At 42.3% G+C, this 23,022-nt stretch overlaps 4 protein-coding genes across 15 annotated transcripts; 2 read left to right on the forward strand and 2 right to left on the reverse strand.

Moving 5' to 3' along the window:
• Positions 1-209: 209 nt before the first annotated feature.
• arpc2 (actin related protein 2/3 complex, subunit 2) lies at positions 210-6,517 on the reverse strand. Its single transcript, XM_034550510.1, has 10 exons — positions 6,266-6,517; positions 5,084-5,118; positions 4,717-4,829; positions 2,914-2,959; positions 2,603-2,789; positions 2,290-2,383; positions 1,687-1,813; positions 1,505-1,605; positions 890-990; positions 210-361 (listed from the first exon to the last, which is right to left on the reverse strand). Exons 1-10 carry the CDS (start codon positions 6,337-6,339, stop codon positions 340-342), a joined length of 900 nt encoding a protein of 299 aa, XP_034406401.1. The 5' UTR covers positions 6,340-6,517; the 3' UTR covers positions 210-339.
• Positions 6,518-9,675: 3,158 nt separating this feature from the next.
• On the forward strand, positions 9,676-11,790 carry LOC117742671 (C-X-C chemokine receptor type 1-like). Of its 3 annotated transcripts, none has more exons than XM_034550252.1 (2): positions 9,676-9,919; positions 10,481-11,790. In XM_034550252.1, exons 1-2 carry the CDS (start codon positions 9,853-9,855, stop codon positions 11,389-11,391), a joined length of 978 nt encoding a protein of 325 aa, XP_034406143.1. In that variant the 5' UTR covers positions 9,676-9,852; the 3' UTR covers positions 11,392-11,790. The 3 variants fall into 3 exon arrangements, with proteins under 3 accessions (XP_034406143.1, XP_034406151.1, XP_034406133.1); XM_034550260.1 differs by having other exon boundaries at positions 9,679-9,919; positions 10,505-11,790; XM_034550242.1 differs by having other exon boundaries at positions 9,734-9,919; positions 10,334-11,790.
• A 306-nt stretch (positions 11,791-12,096) lies between these two features.
• slc19a1 (solute carrier family 19 member 1) lies at positions 12,097-17,711 on the forward strand. Of its 9 annotated transcripts, none has more exons than XM_034550032.1 (8): positions 12,097-12,176; positions 12,699-13,150; positions 13,412-13,475; positions 13,653-13,998; positions 14,737-15,508; positions 15,914-16,106; positions 16,192-16,333; positions 16,550-17,707. In XM_034550032.1, exons 4-8 carry the CDS (start codon positions 13,696-13,698, stop codon positions 16,775-16,777), a joined length of 1,638 nt encoding a protein of 545 aa, XP_034405923.1. In that variant the 5' UTR covers positions 12,097-12,176; positions 12,699-13,150; positions 13,412-13,475; positions 13,653-13,695; the 3' UTR covers positions 16,778-17,707. The 9 variants fall into 9 exon arrangements, with proteins under 9 accessions (XP_034405923.1, XP_034405932.1, XP_034405915.1 ...); XM_034550041.1 differs by having other exon boundaries at positions 12,699-12,808; XM_034550024.1 differs by having other exon boundaries at positions 12,699-13,475.
• Positions 17,712-17,961: 250 nt separating this feature from the next.
• Positions 17,962-22,973, reverse strand: LOC117742889 (sialoadhesin-like). 2 transcript variants are annotated; one of them, XM_034550541.1, is made up of 11 exons: positions 22,957-22,973; positions 22,650-22,817; positions 21,784-21,945; positions 21,540-21,668; positions 21,290-21,444; positions 20,152-20,248; positions 19,967-20,065; positions 19,836-19,856; positions 19,515-19,591; positions 19,362-19,418; positions 17,962-18,808 (listed from the first exon to the last, which is right to left on the reverse strand). In XM_034550541.1, the coding sequence occupies exons 2-10, from the start codon at positions 22,723-22,725 to the stop codon at positions 19,365-19,367; spliced, it is 870 nt and encodes a 289-aa protein (XP_034406432.1). In that variant the 5' UTR covers positions 22,726-22,817; positions 22,957-22,973; the 3' UTR covers positions 17,962-18,808; positions 19,362-19,364. The 2 variants fall into 2 exon arrangements, with proteins under 2 accessions (XP_034406432.1, XP_034406439.1); XM_034550548.1 differs by lacking the exon at positions 22,957-22,973 and adding an exon at positions 19,634-19,654 and having other exon boundaries at positions 17,963-18,808; positions 19,515-19,541; positions 22,650-22,914.
• Positions 22,974-23,022: the final 49 nt, after the last annotated feature.

Genomic DNA, 23,022 nt, shown 5'->3' on the forward strand with positions numbered 1-23,022 from the left:
GTAAAAGATATCGTATAAAAAATTTCAATTAGTTTTTCTTCATATATATATTTATATAGGACTAATAATTCTCTTTAACTACGCAAAGCGGGGAAAGCCCGTTTATCTTGAGCCGCCGCGGCTTTTCCCGAAAGTAGAGCCGACATTATTATTCATTAAAAAAAAAAAAATAAGGGAGGAAAGACTGGACATGTATTTTTTTTGGGGGGGGGGGGGGGGGGGGGCTTGAGAGGAGCATTGAGAAGAGTCCTGTCCGATGTGGCGTCGAGTCTCAGTGGAGCGCGTTTGGGGCTCGCGTCCACGGGGGAGGAGGGGTGGGGGGGGGGGGCGTGGTCAGCCTCAGCGGGAGAACGTTTTTCCACTGAAAAACAAACAAAGAAAGACACATGAGACGCCACACAGGAGGACACCAAAGGTCCTCGTCAAGTTCATTTGAGAGCGAAACATAACACTGCGTTATCATTTAATCTGCCAACAAACGACAGACGCATTCCAGTTTCGGTTCTATATTCCAGAGTATTCAGATGTTATCGGTTCTTATCTTCAAACACAGAATTCGTGCGAAATGTTTTTCCCCCTTCTCGAAACTCACAAACATGACGGCTGTGTGTGTGAGTGAGTGTGTGTGTGTGTGTGTGTGTGTGTGTGTGTTCTCTGATTGTTTCAGTTACCCGTAAACCGTGGAATAAAGACTCTCTTTGCTCTGAGAGTTTTATATTACTTTCCAATCATTTCTAAAGAAACACAAAACTGTTTGGATGTTTTAGGAAGAGCAGAGAGCTGTAACAATCCTCCCACGTCAAACACTCACGCCTCAAAAACACACAACGCCACAGATGGTAAAATAAATATCTGTTGAATCAACCCTGGCTGAGACGGAGGTACGTACGAGATGGTCTTCATCTCCTTCTTCTCGGCGTCGGGTCGAGCGCGGTTCAGCACCTTGAGGAAGTCCGACGTCTTGGCCCTCATGCGCGTGTGAATGTAGGCCTTCCAAGGAAAAGGATGAGATTATCAAAGCAAACAAACCGGTCACGACGTTTCGTTATCTCGCACAAAAAATGCACGTACAAATAAAGATGAAACGGGGGTTTTCTTTTGACCGTGTGGCACCACAACAACAAATGTCTTTGAATGGGGTTTAAGTCTCTTTAACACCCAGGAAGCACCTATTGTGGATGGAACGTACCATTACGGAGGACTTTACGACTAGTGTGTAGCCTGTGATTAAACTTTCAGCTTGCAGTGCTTGTTAATATTCTTGAAGCAAAGCTGGAGCCTCGAATCATCATCGGCTTCGAGCCGTAAAGTATCAAACATGAGTGAATCACACGTTTAGAGCCGAGAAACAAGAGAAAATACAACGCTAAATATAAAATGGCCTAATTTGAATATCAGAAAGGTGGTTTGCTTAATAGAAGAAGAACAAAATCCCCCGGGCCTGACAGAACATGCATGTTTTTAAATCCTTTAAAAAGGAAACTTGTGGTGGAGTTGAACTGACCTTGGAGCACTTTATGTGGTAGTGCAGGTAGTCCCTGAAGGTGTGGATGAGGTTGATGGTGTTGTCTCTGGCATTGATGTTGGTGTGGCGTGGGAACAGAACTGAAGACATGAAATCAGTGTAAATATAAATCAGAATTAGTTGATAAGTTTTAAAAAAAAACAAGAAGCTTGTGCACGGACCGAAGGTGATGTATCCAATGTTGTCCCCCACAGCGGCGTCTGTGTCCTTCAGCTCCAGTGGGGGCTCCCTGTGGCTGAACAGCACCTGGGGGGCCGTGTGGCTGGCTCGCCGACCCTCTTTGAACTCCTACACACCCAGAAGGAAAGGTGACACAGGTGCTACAGTACAGGGACTAGATATACTAATATAAAGTATTATCCAGGGCAAGGAAGGAGATCCGTTCAGCTCTTAAGATTAGCTTGTTAGCTACTTAGCTTGTTGCGGGAGCTAATGTGATCCTAAAAAGGTACGCTAGGCTACTTAGCTAACAACATTAATTAGAACATAAACAAATAGGCTTTCAGCTAATAATGAGAGCACCATGAAACATGATATTGGATAACTCTTCGCTCCCAATTCCAACATATTAATGCTACGCTCGTGTCGCTAATGTGCGCCGAACAGAGAGGAACTTGGGAGTGTTGCTCACACACTTCGTTAACAAGTGGAAACTAGATACAAATTAAGAATCAATACCTTTTGTATTTAGCCGAATCTAGTTAATATTGGCTTTTAATTCAGTACGACCTCACACACACACACACACACACACACACACACACCTGCATGAAAACTTTGCCGATGATGACATCGTCGTCGTCTTTGAACACCGTGCTGAACACGACCGTCACTCTGTCTTTCTTGGCCTCCAGATACCTGAAAAAAAATAAAATATGGTAATCCCGTGAGGCCCGCAACACATTTGTACTGTAAATATGATTTTTAGCTGCGTTACATCATAGTTTTCTAAATAATCAACCTGTTTTCATTTCATTATTGTATTTATTACTAGGACAGTACATTATGTTGCATCCACACGGGTGTATTCATTTCACACGGTCACACCGCAGTTGAACAAACAGAATTTGCATTTACATGGACTCGTCGTCTCTGTAGTGGACCACGGCCCTCTTCTCGCCCTCTTTGCCCTCTTCCTGGAACTTGAAGTACTTTTCGAACACCGAGGCGAAGCAGTTCCTCTTGAGCATGCCCGCCTGGTGGACCACGTCGTCTTTGTTGGCCGGTAGCGCGTCCAGATCGTAGAGGAGGGACACGTTGTAGCCTGGGAGGAAACCGATGGATTCATTTTCAGATTCATATTAAAAAGGAACAAGTAGAAATGAGGAACAACGTGGGAGTTAGCCGTCTATCAATCTCAAGCAATCAGTAACTTTGCGAGAGCTTACCATCCTCTTCTGAAACCAGGAAATTCCCATAGACCCTCTTGAGAAGCTGTAATTAAAAACAAGACATTTTATTATTTTCAGCTCTCTTCTCCAAAAACACGACACACAAAAAACTTAGTTCACAGGAAAGAAGATGGAATTAAAGCAGCAGAACAGGACTGTAAACAAACAATGTAGGAATGTGTATATTTTGAAGACAAAGCTCTCAAGGTGCTCTTGACGCTAGAACAGAGAACCGCCTCAGGGTGATAAGGCGCCATATTCTGACTAAACGATGCTTTCAAAGCCGTACTTTGTTTTTAAAAATTCTTCATACTCAACGTTAGTAAAAGAGCAGAGAAAGAAGAACAATAGGTGGAGTGTGTCTGCTCTCTAATGGATACCTGTCAGCGGGAATATGTAAATCAAACTCAGGTATGGCGAAAATGGACCAAAAGGTCAACAATGAGACAAGAGCGGTGTGTACAATGAACTTCCTCATTTTAGTTCGAGAGGCAAAAGGTAAACACTTCAAATGAAGAAGATCGGAATGTGTGATGATAAAAAGGAGAATTAACCTGTTTTCTAAATAAGACTTTTCACAGCCTGAATGACTGAATGTAACACTGATGAACCATTCACATATCCCCCCCCACTCCTCAGTTACAGGGAACAAAGAGGGAAGCTGTTGGGTGGCAGCCGAGAGAGAGAGAGAGAGAGAGAGACACACACACACACACACACACACACACACACACACACACACACACACACACACACACACACACACACACACACACACACACACACACACACACACACACACACACACACACACACACACACACACACACACACACACACACACACACACACACACACACACACACACACACACACACACACACACACACACACACACACACACACACACACACACACACACACACACACACACACACACACACACACACACACACACACACACACACACACACACACACACACACACACACACACACACACACACACACACACACACACACACACACACACACACACACACACACACACACACACACACACACACACACACACACACACACACACACACACACACACACACACACACACACACACCATTTCCTCGTCTGGGGTGAGTCACACAAACTCACTTCCTGTTTCTACCAGAAGCCTCTGCAGCTGCTTTCTTCCTTACATGGCAACAGAGCTCTTGTGTTTGAGGTGTGTGTGTGTGTGTGTGTGTGTGTGTGTGTGTGTGTGTGTGTGTGTGTGTGTGTGTGTGTGTGTGTGTGTGTGTGTGTGTGTGTGTGTGTGTGTGTGTGTGTGTGTGTGTGTGTGTGTGTGTGTGTGTGTGTGTGTGTGTGTGTGTGTGTGTGTGTGTGTGTGTGTGTGTGTGTGTGTGTGTGTGTGTGTAGATAGCAATCAGGAACTCATACTTCTTTTTTAAAATACCTTTTATCAGCTCAAAATGTACACCAAAACCTGTTTAGAGAATCCTGCCGGGACGTATTGGTGACTGGTTTCATTGCTGCAGCAGAGCAGTTTTTAAAATCACAAGTTTATATTAATGTGCCCGTTGACCTCGGCGTGACAAATTTATTTTCGGCAGTTTTCTCACACGTTTGAAAAAGAGAAAAAAAACTCAGGGTTAGGACCCTAAAGACAAGAATGTCACCTTATGAAATATGAGCGCATCATTTCCAGAAGGCCTCGCATAACACATAACTGAGTTCGTGGGGCCCCGTTTCTGTCTGGACAGGCAAGGAGGAACATTCTTTGTACGCTAAGTTGCTCTCGTACCTCGTCGGCCCCATGCTCCTGCAGCTCCTTGTAGAACTTCAGGGAGATGCTGACCATCACTTTGGTCTTTTCCCCATTGGGGTTGGAGATGTGGTACAAGACGCCATCGAAATCTGCGGCGGAGACGAACATTAAACCTCCTTCTGGCAGCTTGACACACCGACACGTATTCTGCCATCTTGATTAGCAACCTCAATACATACGTAAGAATATTTTGGACGATTTCACATGTGACCCTTTGTGCTATGTAGCAGCGATTACTGGCAAGGCTGAGCATGTGCAACAGGATGATTGCTTAATAGGAAGATCCTCCAGCGTCATATATATATAAAAATTATAATCCTGATAAAATGCCACATAATCTCACCTGCAAACGTCACATCAACGGCCTCCGGCTTGGTTCTGCAAGGAGAGAATAAAATTAGGCATAAAGAGAATACAGCAACAAGTTGTTAAGTCACATATAATTTAATGACAATACGATCCAAACTATCACTCATAACAACAAAATAACACTTTGGGAGGTGCTGACATCATTAATTGATTGGGAGAATTTGATTCTTTAATTATTTTATGAACTTTTAAAAAGCGTAAATGGTTAGTCAATCAAATGAGAAGCAGAGTCAATATTTCAGAAATTCTGAGAAGTATTTATGCTCTCATTGCAGGCAAAGACAGTGTTTCCTGATGTGAATTTGCTGTCCAAAATCTTTGGAAAAGCACCATAAACATTCATATATTTCAGTAGGATTTCCTAATCGTTCACCACTGTAACCGCAACACGTAACACACGGATATTTTTAGGAAGTGGATGCTGCAGCAGCAGCAGCGTGTCCAAACTGCACCCTCCAAGAAGCTGCAGAGACTTGACTCAGGAATGCGGAAGCTGGAGAGAGAGAGAGCCGCTGGTTGGCTACCAAGGAGCCGCTGACTGGTGCTACCGAGCCGTGGAAAGCATACATCTGGTTTATATGGAGTGGAAACACCAACTCCATTACCACAATACCAGTGTTGTGACACTGTGGTTGACGGTTAATGACACCTGACAGACCTGATGTGTCAACAGGTTTTCTCACAACGTGTTCACTGGTTTAATCCCCTGGTTTATGCAGATAAGAGACTTTTATTAAATGGCTGGTTGAGTTAAAAATAGACATTTGTCAAGATTTCCGTTAATTACTTAGTGCATAACCATAAACGGGTTTTATTTTCTATTTTCCAGGTAAGCAGTCGACAAAAAGCCTCAAAAGCTCAGTTATTATACTTCCTGAGGGGAGATTCAATCACCGGGGGTCACACATTGTGGCACAACACCACCCGGGCAGACACACCCAGCTTCGGAATAAAGGAGATAATTCACGATGTATTTGTTGGGGCGTTTTCAAAACAACACACGCGCGACTGAGGAGCAGGCAACACGGCTAACCACCGGGCCTCTGAGCCGCTCCCTGCTTCGCGAAGTGCAGCCATTGCCTCCAGTAAACCGCTACAGGAAGGGAAGCTAGCCGAAGCTAGCCGAAGCTAGCCAGGTGTAACAATGATTTCTCACCCGTTGGCTGCGCCGTCGAACTTCAACGACAGCGTCTCTTCGATAATACGGTTATTGATTTCTAACAGGATCATCGCAGCGGACGCCGGTGTCGAGGAAAACGGGGGGATGGTCGGTGCTATTCGGTGGGATTAACCTCTTTGTGTCAAATTCTGCCAAATATATATTTTTTTCCTGCCTTGACAGATCAGACCGCTTCCGCCGAGGCTCCTTCCGCCTGTCCGCTTCCGCGTATTTTACACTCAGGACCCCAAAAGGCGAGGCGGCCCGCGATGTTGCCTGAATAATAAATTCGCAACGGCGACATTGTTAATTTGTGGCAGATTAGATGGAAAGAAACACTAAAATCTGTATTTAATGGATGACGGAGATTCTCGCTATCTACTTGTCATCAGTTTTGCATTTAAAAAAAATTCTAAATATACAAAACATGCAATGCAAACAAATACATATTCCTTATATAAAACATAATGCACTATCATTAATCACCCTATCAATTGAAGGTATCTAGATTATTGACAATAATGTCATAATTATTTAGAACATGCCTTACAGAGACGCTCTATCCAAGTAAACAAAAATAATAATGATTATTGTAATAAAGCTTATATTAACAGAACGTCCTACACATATAGTTTAGTTGATTGTGTTGTACTTACATTTTTACAACGTGTTTATACTTTATTCTTGTAAATTATTACTGTTTTAAGATTAATAAGATGAAGAAGGTTTAATGCTATTGTTCTTTTCTAACATAGTAATTATGCAGCAATTGTGCATAATTAGAAAAAGGTCTCTGGAGTGTTTGAAAATGTATTTATTGTATATGTTCATTTACAATTTCAGTCATCTATTCTTGTGAAACCTCACTGAAATAAACATAGTGTAAACCCATCACTTAGATATCTGTTATTTGATATTACCATATTGAATTACCAGACAAGAACGTGCGCAATTGCCCCCGATTCCCAGGAAATGGTCATTTGATTTGCTTTATCCAAATTTGTTTATTCATAGATGTACGGACACAGGTGACTCTGTGGTTCTCACCTTACAGACAGAAACAAAGCCAGGATGGTTCCTTTTACATGATAAGTATGAGGTGTACATTTAAACACAGGCCTCAGTCCATTTACAAGGAATGTCCACATAACTGCCAGCGATGGCGGCACATTCTGTCACGACCGACGTACTCATCAGTCGTGTCGAGCTTTTCACTTCAGGAATGTTTCAGTGTAATAAAAGAACGACCGTCTTGTGGTTATTGTCCAAACACGAAGACACAACTAGCGTTCAGTCACTGATGCGTTCACCAAAACTCAAATGACACGTGTACAGTATTGTTGCGCGAGTATTAACAATAATAATGGCCTTTATGATGATATATATAAGTCACAGGTGGAATTCCTGATGAACGAGTGCTTTTACTGAATTTCACTTGATTATATAAGAGGGTTCTGAATGCAGGAGTATTGTAACATCGTTCTATTAATTTATTATAGTAAAACAAACAGCTGAGAGGACGTCAGGGTGGTGGCAGCAGAATAGTGCTCCAAAGGCAGACCTTTGTCAAATAAAAAACACATAAAAAAGTGTTATCTTGTAGAAAGAGGCACGGGTGCAGCCCCACTCCCAACATCAACTAAATTCCAAGCTCCGCTTCATTTGAAAGGGTTTGTATTATATATGTTTTCTTCTAGTGTTGCTTTCTCGACACAAACATGTCGATAAGGTTGACGAATGACAGACGAGGAAATAGTTCCTTCCCTCTGTCACACACACATTTCCAAAGAAGACACACAAAGCTTGGCACGGTATCTCAGCTCGACCCGGCCAAGGCAAAAAAAACACTGATATTAACTTTTTTCTTCAAGCCCCTTTTTCTGCGTTTATTTTCTTTACTATTGATCCAGATATTGGTTACCAGGGTGACCAGAAACCAAGAACAGGCCCGTCTCGTCGGGGGACTTCCATGTCACCAATACTGTTAATTAGTGGTCGTGGAGCCTTGTGTGTCTCAGTTGTGCAACGGTGCAGTGAAGCAACACAACGCTATATATGCTTGACTGACTCTCGGGACCTGAATGAAGTGATTGATGGAGACAAAGAGGAGGACGAGGAGACACCTTTGTGACTGGATACATATTTGTCTTTACTTTAAGATGGAGAGGAGGAGGAGGAGTGCCAGTGGACATTTCTATGAGCTGTGTCCCCTGTCATTACTGATACATTTTCTCTGCATGCATCACCTACGCTCAACAAACACATACCAAACATCTGAACAAGATACCTGGAAGATGCCTATTTGTTAACTGTAGGCGCGGTGTGGGAACAAAACGGGGTGATGCTGCCGGACTTTCGCAACAGCAAGAGTGAAAAAAGTCTCACATCGACATCCCGACAAACCCCTTGGCAAACACCTCTGGTTACCCAACGCTTGCAACAGGGTGCCATCGCACGTCTTGTGAGTTATTGTTCTGCACAAAGAAAAAACTTTTCTCGACCGCATCAATCCGTCCTGAAGGATTTCTTTTTGCGCTTTACTATTCTCACAAATGTGTCAAGTTAGGAGCTTTAAAAAGGCTCCCTTTGTTGTCATATAATTAACAAGTACACCTATTTAAACCAGGGGTTCACAATTTAACTCTTCTGTGCAGATTATGAAAAAACAACAAAGTGTGTTATCATAATTATGCAGACGACACACACATCTACATAACTATATCACCAGGGGACTATAATCCCATAAAAGGACTGGCGGCTACATGCATTGAAGAAATCAACAACTGGATGTGCCAGAACCTTCTTCAATTAAATAACGCTAAAACAGAAGTAATTGTTTTTGGTCCCGAGGACGAACGATCGAAATGTTGATGTTTAAAACCACAAACCAAGGCAGAAATCTAGGTGTAGTTATGGACCTGAACAGCCATATCAAGACAATCAGCCTCCTATCACCTGAAGAATATATCAAGGATTAGAAGAATTATGTCTCAACAGGATTTGGAGAAACTGCCGGTCTGCTGAGACCCTCAGAGACCCTCAGAGACCCTCAGAGACCCTCAGAGACCCTCAGCTCTTTTAAATCCAGATTGAAGACTTTTCTGTTTGCTGCTGCCTTTGAATTGATCCAGATTCAAGGATATCAATCAATGTCTACTGCATTTCATTTATTTAACTGCACTGCAACATGTATTCTATCTCTTGCTTTTTAATGTTTTAATGAATGTTATTAATTGTTTTTTAAATATTGTTTTCTTTTGCATTATGATTTGATGCTTTTAATGGTTTTATGTGAAGCACTTTGAATCGCCTCGTTGACTAAATGTACACTTGCCTCGTAATCTCCGGTTTAATTTCACGGGTATTTATTTCCTATGTTTATTCCTATCGGTCCAATTGCCGAATGTCAAAGTCTCACTTCTGTTTTAAAAAGAAGCCGTCAGTCATCATTCATTTCATTATTTACACCTTACATGTCAAAACCTCTTCTTGATGACACGGGCACGTGAAGCAACACATTGGGGACGTCAACAGGACATTGGGTCAACTCTCTATGAAAGAACAAACACTTAAAGGGATGCTCAATGGCACAAAGGCATTTGGGTGTTGAGTGGTGGTCATCTGGAAAGGAAGCTCCAGCAAAGCCAGAAGGTGAGTGTTTGAGCTTTTTTATCCTCACAGGTGGGGAACTATGGGAAATGTGTGTGAATTAAAAGGAGACTAGATAACCTAATCTTAAAGAAATGAATTGATAACTCATTTTAAGGGTTTTGGTTTCTTGGACCAGGAGCTCATCGTGGCCGATGTGAACTGACGGAAGCAAACCTCAGTACTCGTCTCTGCTTTATACTTTTTCCTCTCCATGTAGCTTGTGGTCACACTTTAAAGCTGCACAATTGTAGGAAATAGCTGTTTGTAATGTTTGAAGCGTGAACAAATGATATCATGCATCCTCTGCAGCTTCCACTTCTTTGTCAGTGTACTTTTTTTTCATAATTGCAGCTTAAAGTCGTATATTTTTTATTCTGCTATGATACCAGTATTAATATTTGTTCCACTCCATAGCCATGTACTTCTTTTCTATGGATGAGGAAGTGAACTATACTAGCTACGAAAACTACACGGCCTACGTTGTGGATCCAAAGACGTTATCATGCGAGATACCACTGCCGTCTCCCACAGCAGCTCTGACCCTCAGTGTCCTCCTCATAGCCATCTTTTTACTGGCCATACCAGGGAACCTGTTGGTGGGGTGGGTGATCCGCACCAGCAGACAGGCGCTGACCCCTTCGGATGTGTACTTGTTTCACCTGACGATAGCGGACGGTCTGATGGCCCTGACGATCCCATTCTGGGCTGTAGCCCTGATTAAAGGATGGGTCTTTGGAGACATCATGTGCAAGCTCCTCAGCCTCGTCAACGAGGCAAACTTCTACACCAGCATCCTCTTCCTGGCCTGCATTAGCGTCGACCGCTACCTCGTGATCGTGCACGCCAGGGAGAGCCTGCAGAGTCGCCAGAGGAAGTGCAGCAGGCTCCTGTGTGCAGCCGTGTGGGCCCTCGGTTGGGCCCTCGCCCTCCCTGCGCTCTTCAACGACGCCTTCGAGCTAAACTCGGAGAGGATGATTTGCCATGAGACCTTTGACATTGGCAAAGCCGCCTCGTGGAGGAATGCCACGCGCGGGTTCCGCCACATTTTGGGCTTCTTGCTCCCCCTGCTCGTCATGGTAATCTGCTACGGCGTCACCATCGCCAGGCTGCTGCGCACCCGCGGCTTCCAGAAGCACCGGGCCATGAAGGTGATCACCGCCGTGGTGATCGCGTTCCTGCTGTGCTGGACGCCGTACCACATAACCTTGATAGTGGACACGCTCCTGAGGGCCGACGCGATACCGTTCGACTGCGCTCTGAGGAGATCCGTGAACGTGGCTTTGGTTGTAACCAACAGCCTGGCTCTGCTGCACAGCTGCATCAACCCGGTCCTCTACGCGTTCGTGGGAGAGAAGTTCAGGAGCAAAATGACCCAACTTGTTCAGAGGAGAGCCAGAAAGGAGAGGACGTCGGGGTCGAAGTTCAGCCGGTCGACGTCGCAGACTTCAGAAGGCAACGGAGCTATTCTCTGAAACTGCAATAGACGTTTGACGATATATATTTTTTTGCCTAATCCAGATGTAAAGAACATCCTTTGATTTAATTATCTTCTTCTGATTGGTGGTGCACTGCTGCCATCTATTGACTTTCCTGCTGGTCTTCTTCCACATCGTCAATTTCCATTTTTCCTTGCTCAAGAATTGACCAGTATTTTGGCTTTTTAGTGTTTTTAATCAAAGATTCTTGGACTGCATTTTTATTGCAGAATTCAAGCCTTCACTCTTGACAGTGATTATCGTTCATATATCATATACTGTATGCTACAAAGTATGTATAAACTGTAAATACAGCCTTTTCAGTATAAAGTGCAAATGCTATTCACATTTAAAGTGCTGATAAGTTCATCATTAGAAATAAAAGGCCTTACAATACTTCCTGCACTGACTCCTTTCATCTTGTAGACCTGTGTTTGGTTAGTTTAGGGTCATCCCGACCAATAAAGCTTTTCACTAACATTTGTGACAAACCTGCAAAAGATAACTATGTGATGACGGTAGAAATGGACAACGATCAATGTTGCCCTTTGGCTTCATCACAATCGAGACGGAGAGTTCGTTCTTGCTCTCGATAAACGGCAGTTTACAAGGGTCATAAGGTCAAGAATGAACTCTGTGACAGCTGGCACGCTGCTCGCTAGATTCCAACGAATCCAGGAAGAGGAAGTTATTCTAGAAATCACATCCGTTGCAGAATCATTCAGATGACATGTCTAAAATAAAAGTGTTTGTTAGATTAAGGCAGACATGGTTGGAGCACGGTGAGCAGATGTCTATTTCTCTAAACTAGAAAAGTCCCAAGCTAAATACAGTTATATAGTATATATTAGATTAGATTTTACTTTATTCATCCACAGGGGGACATTTCTTGACGCAGCAGCAAAATATTTTTTTTTTTACAAATATGCAATACAATATAAATAAAATAGCAGGGCGTATTATAACTTTATAAGTTTATATAATATTCTTCTTGTTTTTTTACTCTTTTATCTTATTTCTGTTATTATACTACTTGTTTTACTTATTACTAAGGACATTACAGGATTACAGCAATGCTGCTGTAATCCTGTAATTTCCCCACTGAGGGACTAATAAAGGATTATCTTATTTTATCTTATCTTATCTTATTACATTTAAGAATCTAAATAATAAAGGAAATGAAAATGTAATAAATAAATAAATAAATGAAAGTGTATTGACTGTTACTAATGATTAAAAAGGATATTAAAAAGTTTTGTTATAGGTATTTTACTTAAAAAAAATAAATCAGTTCGTTTTACCAGCGTTGACGCAGCAGTGAAACCGCCGAACTACATTTCCCAGAAGGCAGTGCGACGAGAGAAGAACAGGGTAGTGAGTGAGCGACGTGCTGCAGCCAAGGCACTTTCACGAGGTAAGTTGTGCGCTTTACGTCAATTCTTTTTCGTGTAAACCGCCCAAAAAATAATGTATATAAATTGTGAATCTTCTTAACTTAAATAGAAAGCTCGTGCGCTGCCAACGCCACGCGCGCGAGCTCGTGCTCGCTTTTAAACATTGTGTCATTCATTTGTCAACGAAAAGCAGCGCGAGCGCGTTTGTTTAATATATATAAATGTTATGTGCTGTTAGCAAGCCTGCTAGCTTCGCTACAACGCCGTGCACGTGTCGTGAACCGTGACGCGACGACCCCAACCGGGTGGAGCACGCCGCAGCTGACCGTCACAGACCCGGGCACGTTAGCTCAAGTTACCCGGTGAGTGGGTCACTCCTCCAGGCCCACTGCGTGGTGCACGTGATCAGATAGGCCGGATCACTGCATGTATCCTTTATTATTATTATTTTTTTATTTGGAAACTTGTGATGGGCATTTATCATATTGTATACACCAATAAAAAAATATATTTATTTAGCAAGAGAAATAGCCCTCTTTGAGTTCTAAACAGCGGGTTCTGGTAAACCCAGCCGGGCCTCGGCTGCACGGTGTCACAACAGACTGACCATGTTGTCTTTTCAGGTGAACAATGACGCAGGAACCAGCTGCCGGATCGCTGGCTGTCACAATGTGGAATGGAGCAAAGGTCAACATTTTCTCCTCCACGCCGACGGCAGCAGCGTGCAGCGGTCCAACTACCGCGTCGTCCCCCTGTTGAAGTTCATTAAAGCCACCTCGGTGTTCTCCGGCATGCACAGGGAGGTGGATTGAAACCCCCCCCCCACCCCCAAAAACATTATCTTGTTCCCCTCATTTCAAGCAGGGACGTCGGGCCAGCTTTTTAACGTCAAAAACCAATCCCCACAATGGTGGCGGATCGCACGGCAGGAAGTGGAGACGGATCGGAGGGCGAGAAGGAAATGGACCAGGAGGCGCCTGCGTCTGACGAAGGCAGAGGACACGGGGATAGAGACGAGGAGACGGCCGTCTCGGCGTCCGAGGGCCCGGCTCCTTCCGAAGGTCCCCCGGGGGAAGCGGCGGAGCCCAGAAAGTGGAAGGGGGCCGTAATGTTCTTGTGTTTCTACGGGTTCATGATGTCGATAAAGCCCGGTGAGCCCTTCATCACACCGTATCTACTCAGCCCCGAGAAGAACTTAACCAGAGAACAGGTTAGTGGTGTCATCAGGCCGGGGGACTTTGTTCTATATGTCTTTTATATGTAATTAATGACACAGAAAGCCGCTTTGCAGCTTCTACAATGGGCTGTCCGGAAGGACTTAAAGTTAACCTGTAAGGACTTTTTCCCCACATGCAGTGGAGCGCTCGTTACGCAGTAGAATGAATGAATGAATGAATGAATGAATGAATGTCCTGTGGGGAGTCTGCTGATCCATCTTACAGTGGTCAAAGGTCACATTCCTCAAAAGTGGGTCAATGCAAAATGCAAAAGGTTGGGGAATCAACCCGAGGACTGCGCTGCTGTAGCTTCAGTTGCATTTCTCTTTACTTTGACCACGAGTTCGTCACAAGAATTGCTTGCTTACCTGTCAAAGTGTCTTTCAGAGACGAGAAGATGTTAAATATTTGTCTGTGTGGAAAAACAAACTCAAATTGAGTCATTTCTACTGAGGGATTTTGTATTCACAATGGATAATGTATTGTTTTCTGTTACCAAACAAGCATGTAATTAGGATTACACCATATTGCATCATTTTTATTACCTACAATTTATCATTTTCATTTGCGATTTTAATCTGCAGATTAATTTCTGGATTCATAGGTCGGTTGTTTCGTCAATAAAGGACATTTTTAAGTTATTTTAAAGTGATATAAAATATAAATAATCAGCAGATTAATGGTTTCTGCCTTTCGCTGATTTCTTAATTGTCCAAATTGTCACTTTCCAGGTGACCAATGAGATCACCCCGGTGCTGACGTACTCCTACATGGTGGTGCTGGTGCCGGCCTTCCTGCTGACGGACCTTCTGCGCTACAAGCCGGTGCTGATCATCCAGGGCGTCAGCCAGGTGGTCATCTGGCTCATTCTGCTGCTGGGCTCCAGCCTCCTGGAGATGCAGTTCATGGAGTTCTTCTACGGCATCACCATGGCCTGCCGCGTGGCCTACTCCTCCTACATCTTCTCGCTGGTCACCCCGGCCCTCTACCAGCGCGTGGCCGGATACTCGCGCTCCGCGGTCCTCCTCGGGGTGTTCACCAGCTCGGTGCTGGGCCAGCTGTTCATTTCCGTCGGCGAGGTCAGCTTCTACACGCTCAACGCCATATCTTTGGGGTTCGTGAGCTTCGGGCTGGCGCTGTCGATGTGCCTCCCGTGGCCGAAGCGCTCCCTGTTTTTTAACCGGACGCGAAATCAGGAGCAAGCGGCCTCCGCGGTCGCCTCCACGTCAGAACTGGACAAAATGAACCCGAAAGAGAGCGCCTCGACCCCGGCGGCCTCCGCGTCACGCTGGAGGGACTCTGTGTTTGTGCAGATGCTGCTGGAGGTGGGAAATGTGGCGAGGAGGCCCAACCTGAGGCTCTGGTCCCTGTGGTGGGTGTTCAACTCCACGGGGTACTACCTGGTGCTGTTCTACGTTCACATCCTGTGGAACAAAGTCCATCCGGTCACTGAGAACAAGAACGTATACAACGGGGGAGTGGAGGCAGCTTCTACCCTGCTGAGTGAGACATTTCTGGAGCTACAGTTCGTTTCTAGAGGAAAACGTGTCGCTCTGTGCTCGTAAAGCAGTTCGTCTTCTGTTTCATAGCAAATAAAACATCAAAAGCCCTTCAGCAGAAGGACGTTTTTTTTTTAAAATTTCTTGCACCAAGTTGCTCTGAAAACTACAATAAACAATGTTTCTTTTAAAAAGGATTTTCAAGCTAACATCAGAGAAAAGTTGTGTTATACAGATTTGTTGTACATTATGGATCTCTGTGGTTTATGAGGCTCTAAATATGATGATGTGGGAGACAAATTGAGTAAAAATGTTTATATATCGAAAGAGCAGTGATTTAAATGTGTGGTTTCAGAACTGCTCATTTTGGCGAATAGATATTTTAATGGATGCGCGTCTTTTCCTGCAGGTGCGCTGACTTCCTTCATCGCCGGCTACGCCAAAATCCGGTGGAACGTCTGGTCGGAGCTGGTCATCGGCGTCATCACGGCGCTGCAGGCGGGCCTGCTGCTCCTCATGGGCACCACGGACAACATCTGGGTCTGCTACATGGCCTACGTCCTCTTCAGAGGCTTCTACCAGTTCCTGGTGCCGATCGCCACGTGAGTGCCGTCATTGCGTCGAGAGGTTTCTGGAGCCGCGGTGGCGTTCCTCCCCCGTGGTGATCATTGCGTCGCCTCTCCACAGTTTCCAGATAGCCTCGTCGCTCACCAAGGAGCTGTGCGCCTTAGTGTTTGGCATCAACACCTTTTTGGGGACCGTTCTGAAGACCATCATCAACCTGATCTTCTCAGACAAGAGAGGCCTGGCGTTGGACGTGCACTCTCAGGTAGGCCGGACATTTAATGCGTAAACAACAGAGACTGAGACGTAAAGAGGTGGTAAAGGTAAACATTTTAAGAGGTTTAAATAAACAGAATGTAGGTCTCTGTTTTGCAATAATAGACTTTTTAAATTTCATTAAATTATATTAATAATCCGACAAAGTGGAGCGTTGTTTTTTTTTTGTATTTTAAGATGCGTCTCTTCCTTTTCTCCTCTTCAGTTCTTGGTGTACTTTGTGTACTTCACCATTCTCACTGTCGTCTACCTCGTCTGTGCCGCCGTGGTCATTATCCGTCACTATAGAAACCAGCGAGGAGGAGGAGGAGGAGGAGGAGGGGGCGGGGACAGCGAACAGGTGGCATCCACAGAGCTCAGCCCCGTGGCTGCAGAATCAGAGCCTCTGTCGAACGGCAAAAGTGCCAACGCCGAGACGACGGTCTCTACTTGAACTGATATCTTATCAAATAAGCTCTCACTACGATCGATGAAATAGTTTCTATGTGAGCTGCTGAGCCTTAATCTGAAGTGCCTCTCCCTGAAGCTGCTGCACAGAAGAGTAAATTCTTCTTTTTTTTTTATTGAATACAAAGCACTAAGTGGTAATACACTTTAATTCACAGAGAGAGGCACCATTCATGTGATGGGGCCTTTTTTTTTTAAAAATTTTGTACAGAAAACAAACGAGGAGGATTTTTTTTTTTAACTTTTCAGGTTTGATTAGACACTTTTATTTAATTCACACTCCTATTGTGAAGTGACAGTGTTATGATTACGTGTAAGTGCCATTTTAAAGAAAGCATATATCCGTATCAGTACACGGGTATGAAGTACAATCTTTCAAATTTCATATTCTTATAATCGACTTAGGAAATTGATCCAGTCACGTGAAGCTGGAAACTGCAGATTGTATGTTAGATAATGTGATTTATTTCATGGTCGCTGTAATGCTCTTAAATGGTGAAGCTGCAGCATGCGAATATTTAGAATTATCCTTATTTAACACATGGAAACCAGCATGATTTATTCACACACACACACACACACACGCGCGCACATGCTAATTCTATTTCTGACTCTTTATCTTCGTTTCATTACCAGGAAGGCTGGAGGCCCACGAGTTGCTAATATGATCTTTAAATGAATGAACATAGGAATGCATGTTATGCAACAGGAAACATTAAATAGTTATTAAATGTCCATTTGCTTCCTTTAAAAAGCAGGTACTGAATACTGAACCTTTTTATTTTACAATAGACACTGTAGTTTTTACATTCATGTTTAGATATTTCTTATTGAAATGACTGAAAAAACAGACGCTGACATTAATTCCATGATTTGTTTTTTGTATTCACAAAATAAATTTGAGTTTGGTGGATGGAAAAGCTCTTTTTTTTTTTTTTTGACGTGTAGTTAAACTCTTGTTAAATGTTTGGTCAGCTGCTCGCGGCATGAAGAGCCCTCCCAGTCAGTCAGCTGTTTATTCAGATGTGATCAAACCTTCGTGTTCACGACCCAGAAAGGAGACTCAGAGGTCAGAGGTCGCTCTCCATTCTCGTACTTTGGCCCCGAAGCGATGATTCATCAGACGACCACTCACTCAGTTACTTGCACCACAAGCTTATTTTTTTATTTTTGGCAATAAAACACACTCGGCTCATCACCTGCTGCCCTCAAGTGGTTCAACTTTCTTTATTTCGCTGTTTATTTGATAAAGAAATATTTTTTTAAAAAGGGGTCGATATTCAGTGCTTTTATTAAATGCATCCCATATAAAAACACTCAATTTATACGTAGACATTCTTTATATCCCGAAACACTTCAAGCCACAATAAATACCACGCTAACAACTCCCGACTAAGACTAATTTGATCTTTAATAAGTGGGACTTTCTTTACCGAAAGCTAATGCTTTCAGCTGCGTTGAAGTGCAAAGTATTTTATACTAGTTACGAAACTAAGAATAACACACACACACACACCTGTCCTCCCATTTTTAAACACACAAGCGCAAGTGAAGCAGAACACTGAGGACAATGAGCCGCCTGTTGGCCCAAAACACACAAAGGGCGTCCCTTCTTCGGCCCGGTTCCTCCCCACACCGGACCTGGAGGTACCAGTCGGTGTCAGGAAAAGGGGGCCACTTCCTGGTATTGTCTAAACTTTGAGGCCCCCTCATTGAGCCTCGTAACATTCGTTTCTGCACATGATAAATAACTACATAAAAAGGTTAATATAGCAGCTGGATAAACGGATGTTTATGCACTACAGATACAAAAAAGAAACCATCTCAATACGGGAGCCAGGCTTCGTGGCGGATCGTTCTTATTTTTTAAAATACTTTTTAAAAGTCATATTAAAAATAAAAAAAACAAGTCGAGTATAATATTGTGTGCCGGCGGGGACGGAAATGAAAAAAGAAGTATGTTTGACACACGACAGGTCCGGACTTCCCTTTGATCCCTATGACAACGGTGTTTCCTCTGCAAAGGACGAAAGCATAGTTACACACTGCAGATATATATATATAAAAAATAATTATATATATGTATATACTGTATATATAAAAAATATATATATAAATATATTTGTATATATATATACATACAGTGTATTTACATATACAAATATGTATATATACACTGTATATATATAAATACATATATATATTAAAAACAAAATATATATATATATAATATATATATTTTTATATATAAATAAATATATACATTTATATAAAGAAATATATATATACAGTGTATATATATATATATAAAGATGTATATATATACACTATATATATAAATACATATATATATTAAAAACAAAATATATATATAATATATATATTTTTATATATAAATAAATATATACATTTATATAAAGAAATATATATATATACACAGCGTATATATATATATATAAATATGTATATATACACTATATATATAAATACATATATATATATATATATACAGTATATATATTATATATTTATATACACTGTATATATAATTACAGCAGATTGTCTCTTACCGTCTATTTGCCCATTCTCTTGAGCAGAGGTGCCATTAGATGCAGCAGCATTTCTTGCTGTATTTATGATATAGACATATGGACGTTAATCTTTCCATCATAATAAAAACATTTGACAAAAAAAAGAAATGGAGCAAACGGACTCAAACTTACGTGGCATCTCGTTCTTCCTCCAGAAGTCTGTGACGAAGGGAGACAGGACAGTAATATTATATTACAAGTCAACAAATCTGTAAAAAAGGTCAATTTAATGTGATTTATAATTCACTAACTTGGTTCCCACGGCATGGATGCTGCAGGGAGACAATTACAGGAGAAGATATGTCAAAGTGTTTGCTTTGTATAACCAACGCTGTAGAATCGGGGCAGTATACTACATTTCCCATGATGCACCAGAGAGAGAGGGCAAACAATAACTCCTCTTTAGTATTTTGGGTCAAACGTTAAAAAAAAGGCTTTAAAAGGATTTCTTACTTTTTTGGAAGAACCACATTCCTAGAGAAAACAAAACAGAACGATTCTTAATGCGATGCAAATATTATTTTGCTATTATTGATTTAAAAAAAAAAATAAAAAAAAAAAATGGAAATACAACAAGTTCTCACCTGTTTTAAACCTGTGAACGGCGACCAGCAGCAGCACGGCGACCAGCAGAGCGATGAAGACCGTGACTCCCGTGGAGACGTTCAGCTTTCCTCCGGGACCTAAAACAAACATTGTTATTACGGCGTAATAACACATCATAGGGGGGGGGGGGTATTATGAAGACGAGACACCGGTAATAACCCACTTGTGGAGGCGAGAGGGTTGGGGACGGGTTGGCTACGCTCCCGGCCGACCGGATTCTCCAACTCGCAGCTGAACTCCTTGAATCCCGAACTTCCGTCCTTCAGGGATATATACATATATATATTTATATATATATATATATATATATGTATATATATATTTATGTATATATATATTATACGGTTCAATGGTGGATGTATGTTATGGAGGACAGAAAATGACTTAAGTATAAATAAATAAATGCATGAATAAATACAGGAATAAATAAATAAATGCTTAACTAAATGTATAAATAAATACAGGAATAAATAAATAAATGCTTAACTAAATGTATAAATAAATACAGGAATAACTAAATAAATGCTTAAATAAATGTATAAATAAATACAGGAATAACTAAATAAATGCTTAAATAAATGTATAAATAAATACAGGAATAAATGTATAAATAAATACAGGAATAAATAAATAAATGTATAAATAAATACAGGAATAAATAAATAAATGCTTAAATAAATGTATAAATAAATACAGGAATAAATAAATAAATGTATAAATAAATACAGGAATAAATAAATAAATGTATAAATAAATACAGGAATAAATGCTTAAATAAATGTATAAATAAATACAGGAATAAATAAATAAATGCTTAAATAAATGTATAAATAAATACAGGAATAAATAAATAAATGTATAAATAAATACAGGAATAAATAAATAAATGTATAAATAAATACAGGAATAAATAAATAAATGCTTAAATAAATGTATAAATAAATACATACAGGAATAAATAAATAAATGTATAAATAAATACAGGAATAAATAAATAAATGTATAAATAAATACAGGAATAAATGCTTAAATAAATGTATAAATAAATACAGGAATAAATAAATAAATGCTTAAATAAATGTATAAATAAATACAGGAATAAATATAAGTTGATACATCAACAGGACATCATTAAATAAATCTATTTCTACATTTCTGTATTTCTTCATTTATTTATTCCTGTATTTATTTATTTATTTATACTGTCATTTTCTGTCCTCCATAGTATGTATGTATGTTAGTGCAAGAAATTAAACCTGTGGGTCCGAGAGGGTTATAGGGTTAGTACACCAGAACGTTACCTTCGTGATGTGCAGCGCCTGAGATCCAGTCGTGGACTCGCCGTCCGACCTCCACCTGAAGGTGACCGGGCCGGCGCCCGCGGTGTCCCCGTCACAGGTCAGAGTGCAGCTCTCCTCGTCGCAGGATTTGCCGACGGTGGGTTTCGGGACGGCAGCTGAAAGAAGCGGACGGTACTCAGATCCGGCGTCTTGATTTCCCCGATTAAAGCCCCTCCAGGTGGGAGGAGGACCTCCACCTCCACACACTCACAGATGACGAGGAGGCGGAGGTTCGGACTCGCGAGCACGCCGTTGACCTCGCATGTGTACAGCCCGCTGTCGCTTCGGGTCAGCCCCGTGATCGTCATCTCTCCGTTCTTCGGGTTCAGGCTCCCACGTTCTTGAGGGGGGGGGGCGAACGCAGACAGGAAGTGGGGGTTTAAACCTCGACGCCGCGTTCAGGGTCGAGCGATCGTGAAACACACACTGAACTCGGGGGGCCCCCGGCGGCGTACCTTTGAACTGCCGATATCGAACTGTTTCCGCCCCATCGAAGTCGATGGCGATGTTCTGATCGTGCGTCCAGATGGCGGCGGCGGCGCCGGCGGCGGCGGTCACGGAGGCGTTACCCGGCTTGAGGAGGACTTCACCGCCCAGCTTCCCGTAGACGTTAATCTCTGCAGGACAAACAGAAGCTCAGCACGTTCTCTGCCTTCAGCTCCTCGTTGCAGTCTGTATTTCATTCTTTTGTTCTTACTTTCCTGTCGTCTCTTCTCAGCTCAACTATTATCTATTCTATTCTGTTCTATTCCGAACTTTCCAAGGTTTTACCCTGCTTTACGACACTCAACTCCTAACTGTTATATTACTCTATTTTATTGTACCTCTAATTGTTATATTTCTACTTTCTTCTACTCTATTCTACTGTACTTCTAACTGATATATATATACTTTATTCTGATCTATTCTGCTCTACTTGAGTCCTAACTGTTGCACAACATGTTTCTATTGAACACATATCTACTCTCTTATGTTTTATGGTGCATTATTCTACTCTATTCTACTGTACTTCTAACTGTTATATTTCTACTTTCTTCTCACTATATTCTATTGTACTTCTGTTATATATCTACTTTATTCTACTCTATTCTACTGTACTTCTAACTGTTATATTTCTACTTTCTTCTGATCTATTCTGCTCTACTTGAGTCCTAACTGGTGAACATTGGGTGGGGCCACGGCTCCGGTAACACACGGTAGTGCGACACAACGTGCACGCGCACACACCTTCTTTTTTGTTTCCCGACCCACAAAACGACACTTTTTTCCACCGTGTTAAATAACCGTGGCCGCGAGCAGTGACGTAACGTAACCGCCTTACCGGAGTCCGCGCACACGACGGCCAGCAGAACGCACGACCAAGCGGCCAAACGCACGGACGCCTCGCGCGCACACATCTCGCTCCTCCGTCGGTTGGACCGTCAACAACGACACGCGCATAACGTGGTTTATCGGCCCCGGTGCGCGTGCTGGTTCAACGCACAGCCCGCTGGCGTGGGGCGGAAACCGGGAGGAAAGAGTGAAGTGAAACAACCGGCTCCACAGGTCCCCGGTGTCTCCGCCTCCACCGGGACATGCATTATATTAACAAATACATGGACATTTATTTTTCATTGTTGCATGCTCACCCGAGATGCGAGTTAGTCACTTCTGGAAAAGTGGATAAAAACAATAATACATCTTTATACAGACAA

The sequence above is a fragment of the Cyclopterus lumpus genome, chromosome 2, assembly GCF_009769545.1.
Source record: "Cyclopterus lumpus isolate fCycLum1 chromosome 2, fCycLum1.pri, whole genome shotgun sequence".
Taxonomy (NCBI): Eukaryota; Metazoa; Chordata; class Actinopteri; order Perciformes; family Cyclopteridae; genus Cyclopterus; species Cyclopterus lumpus.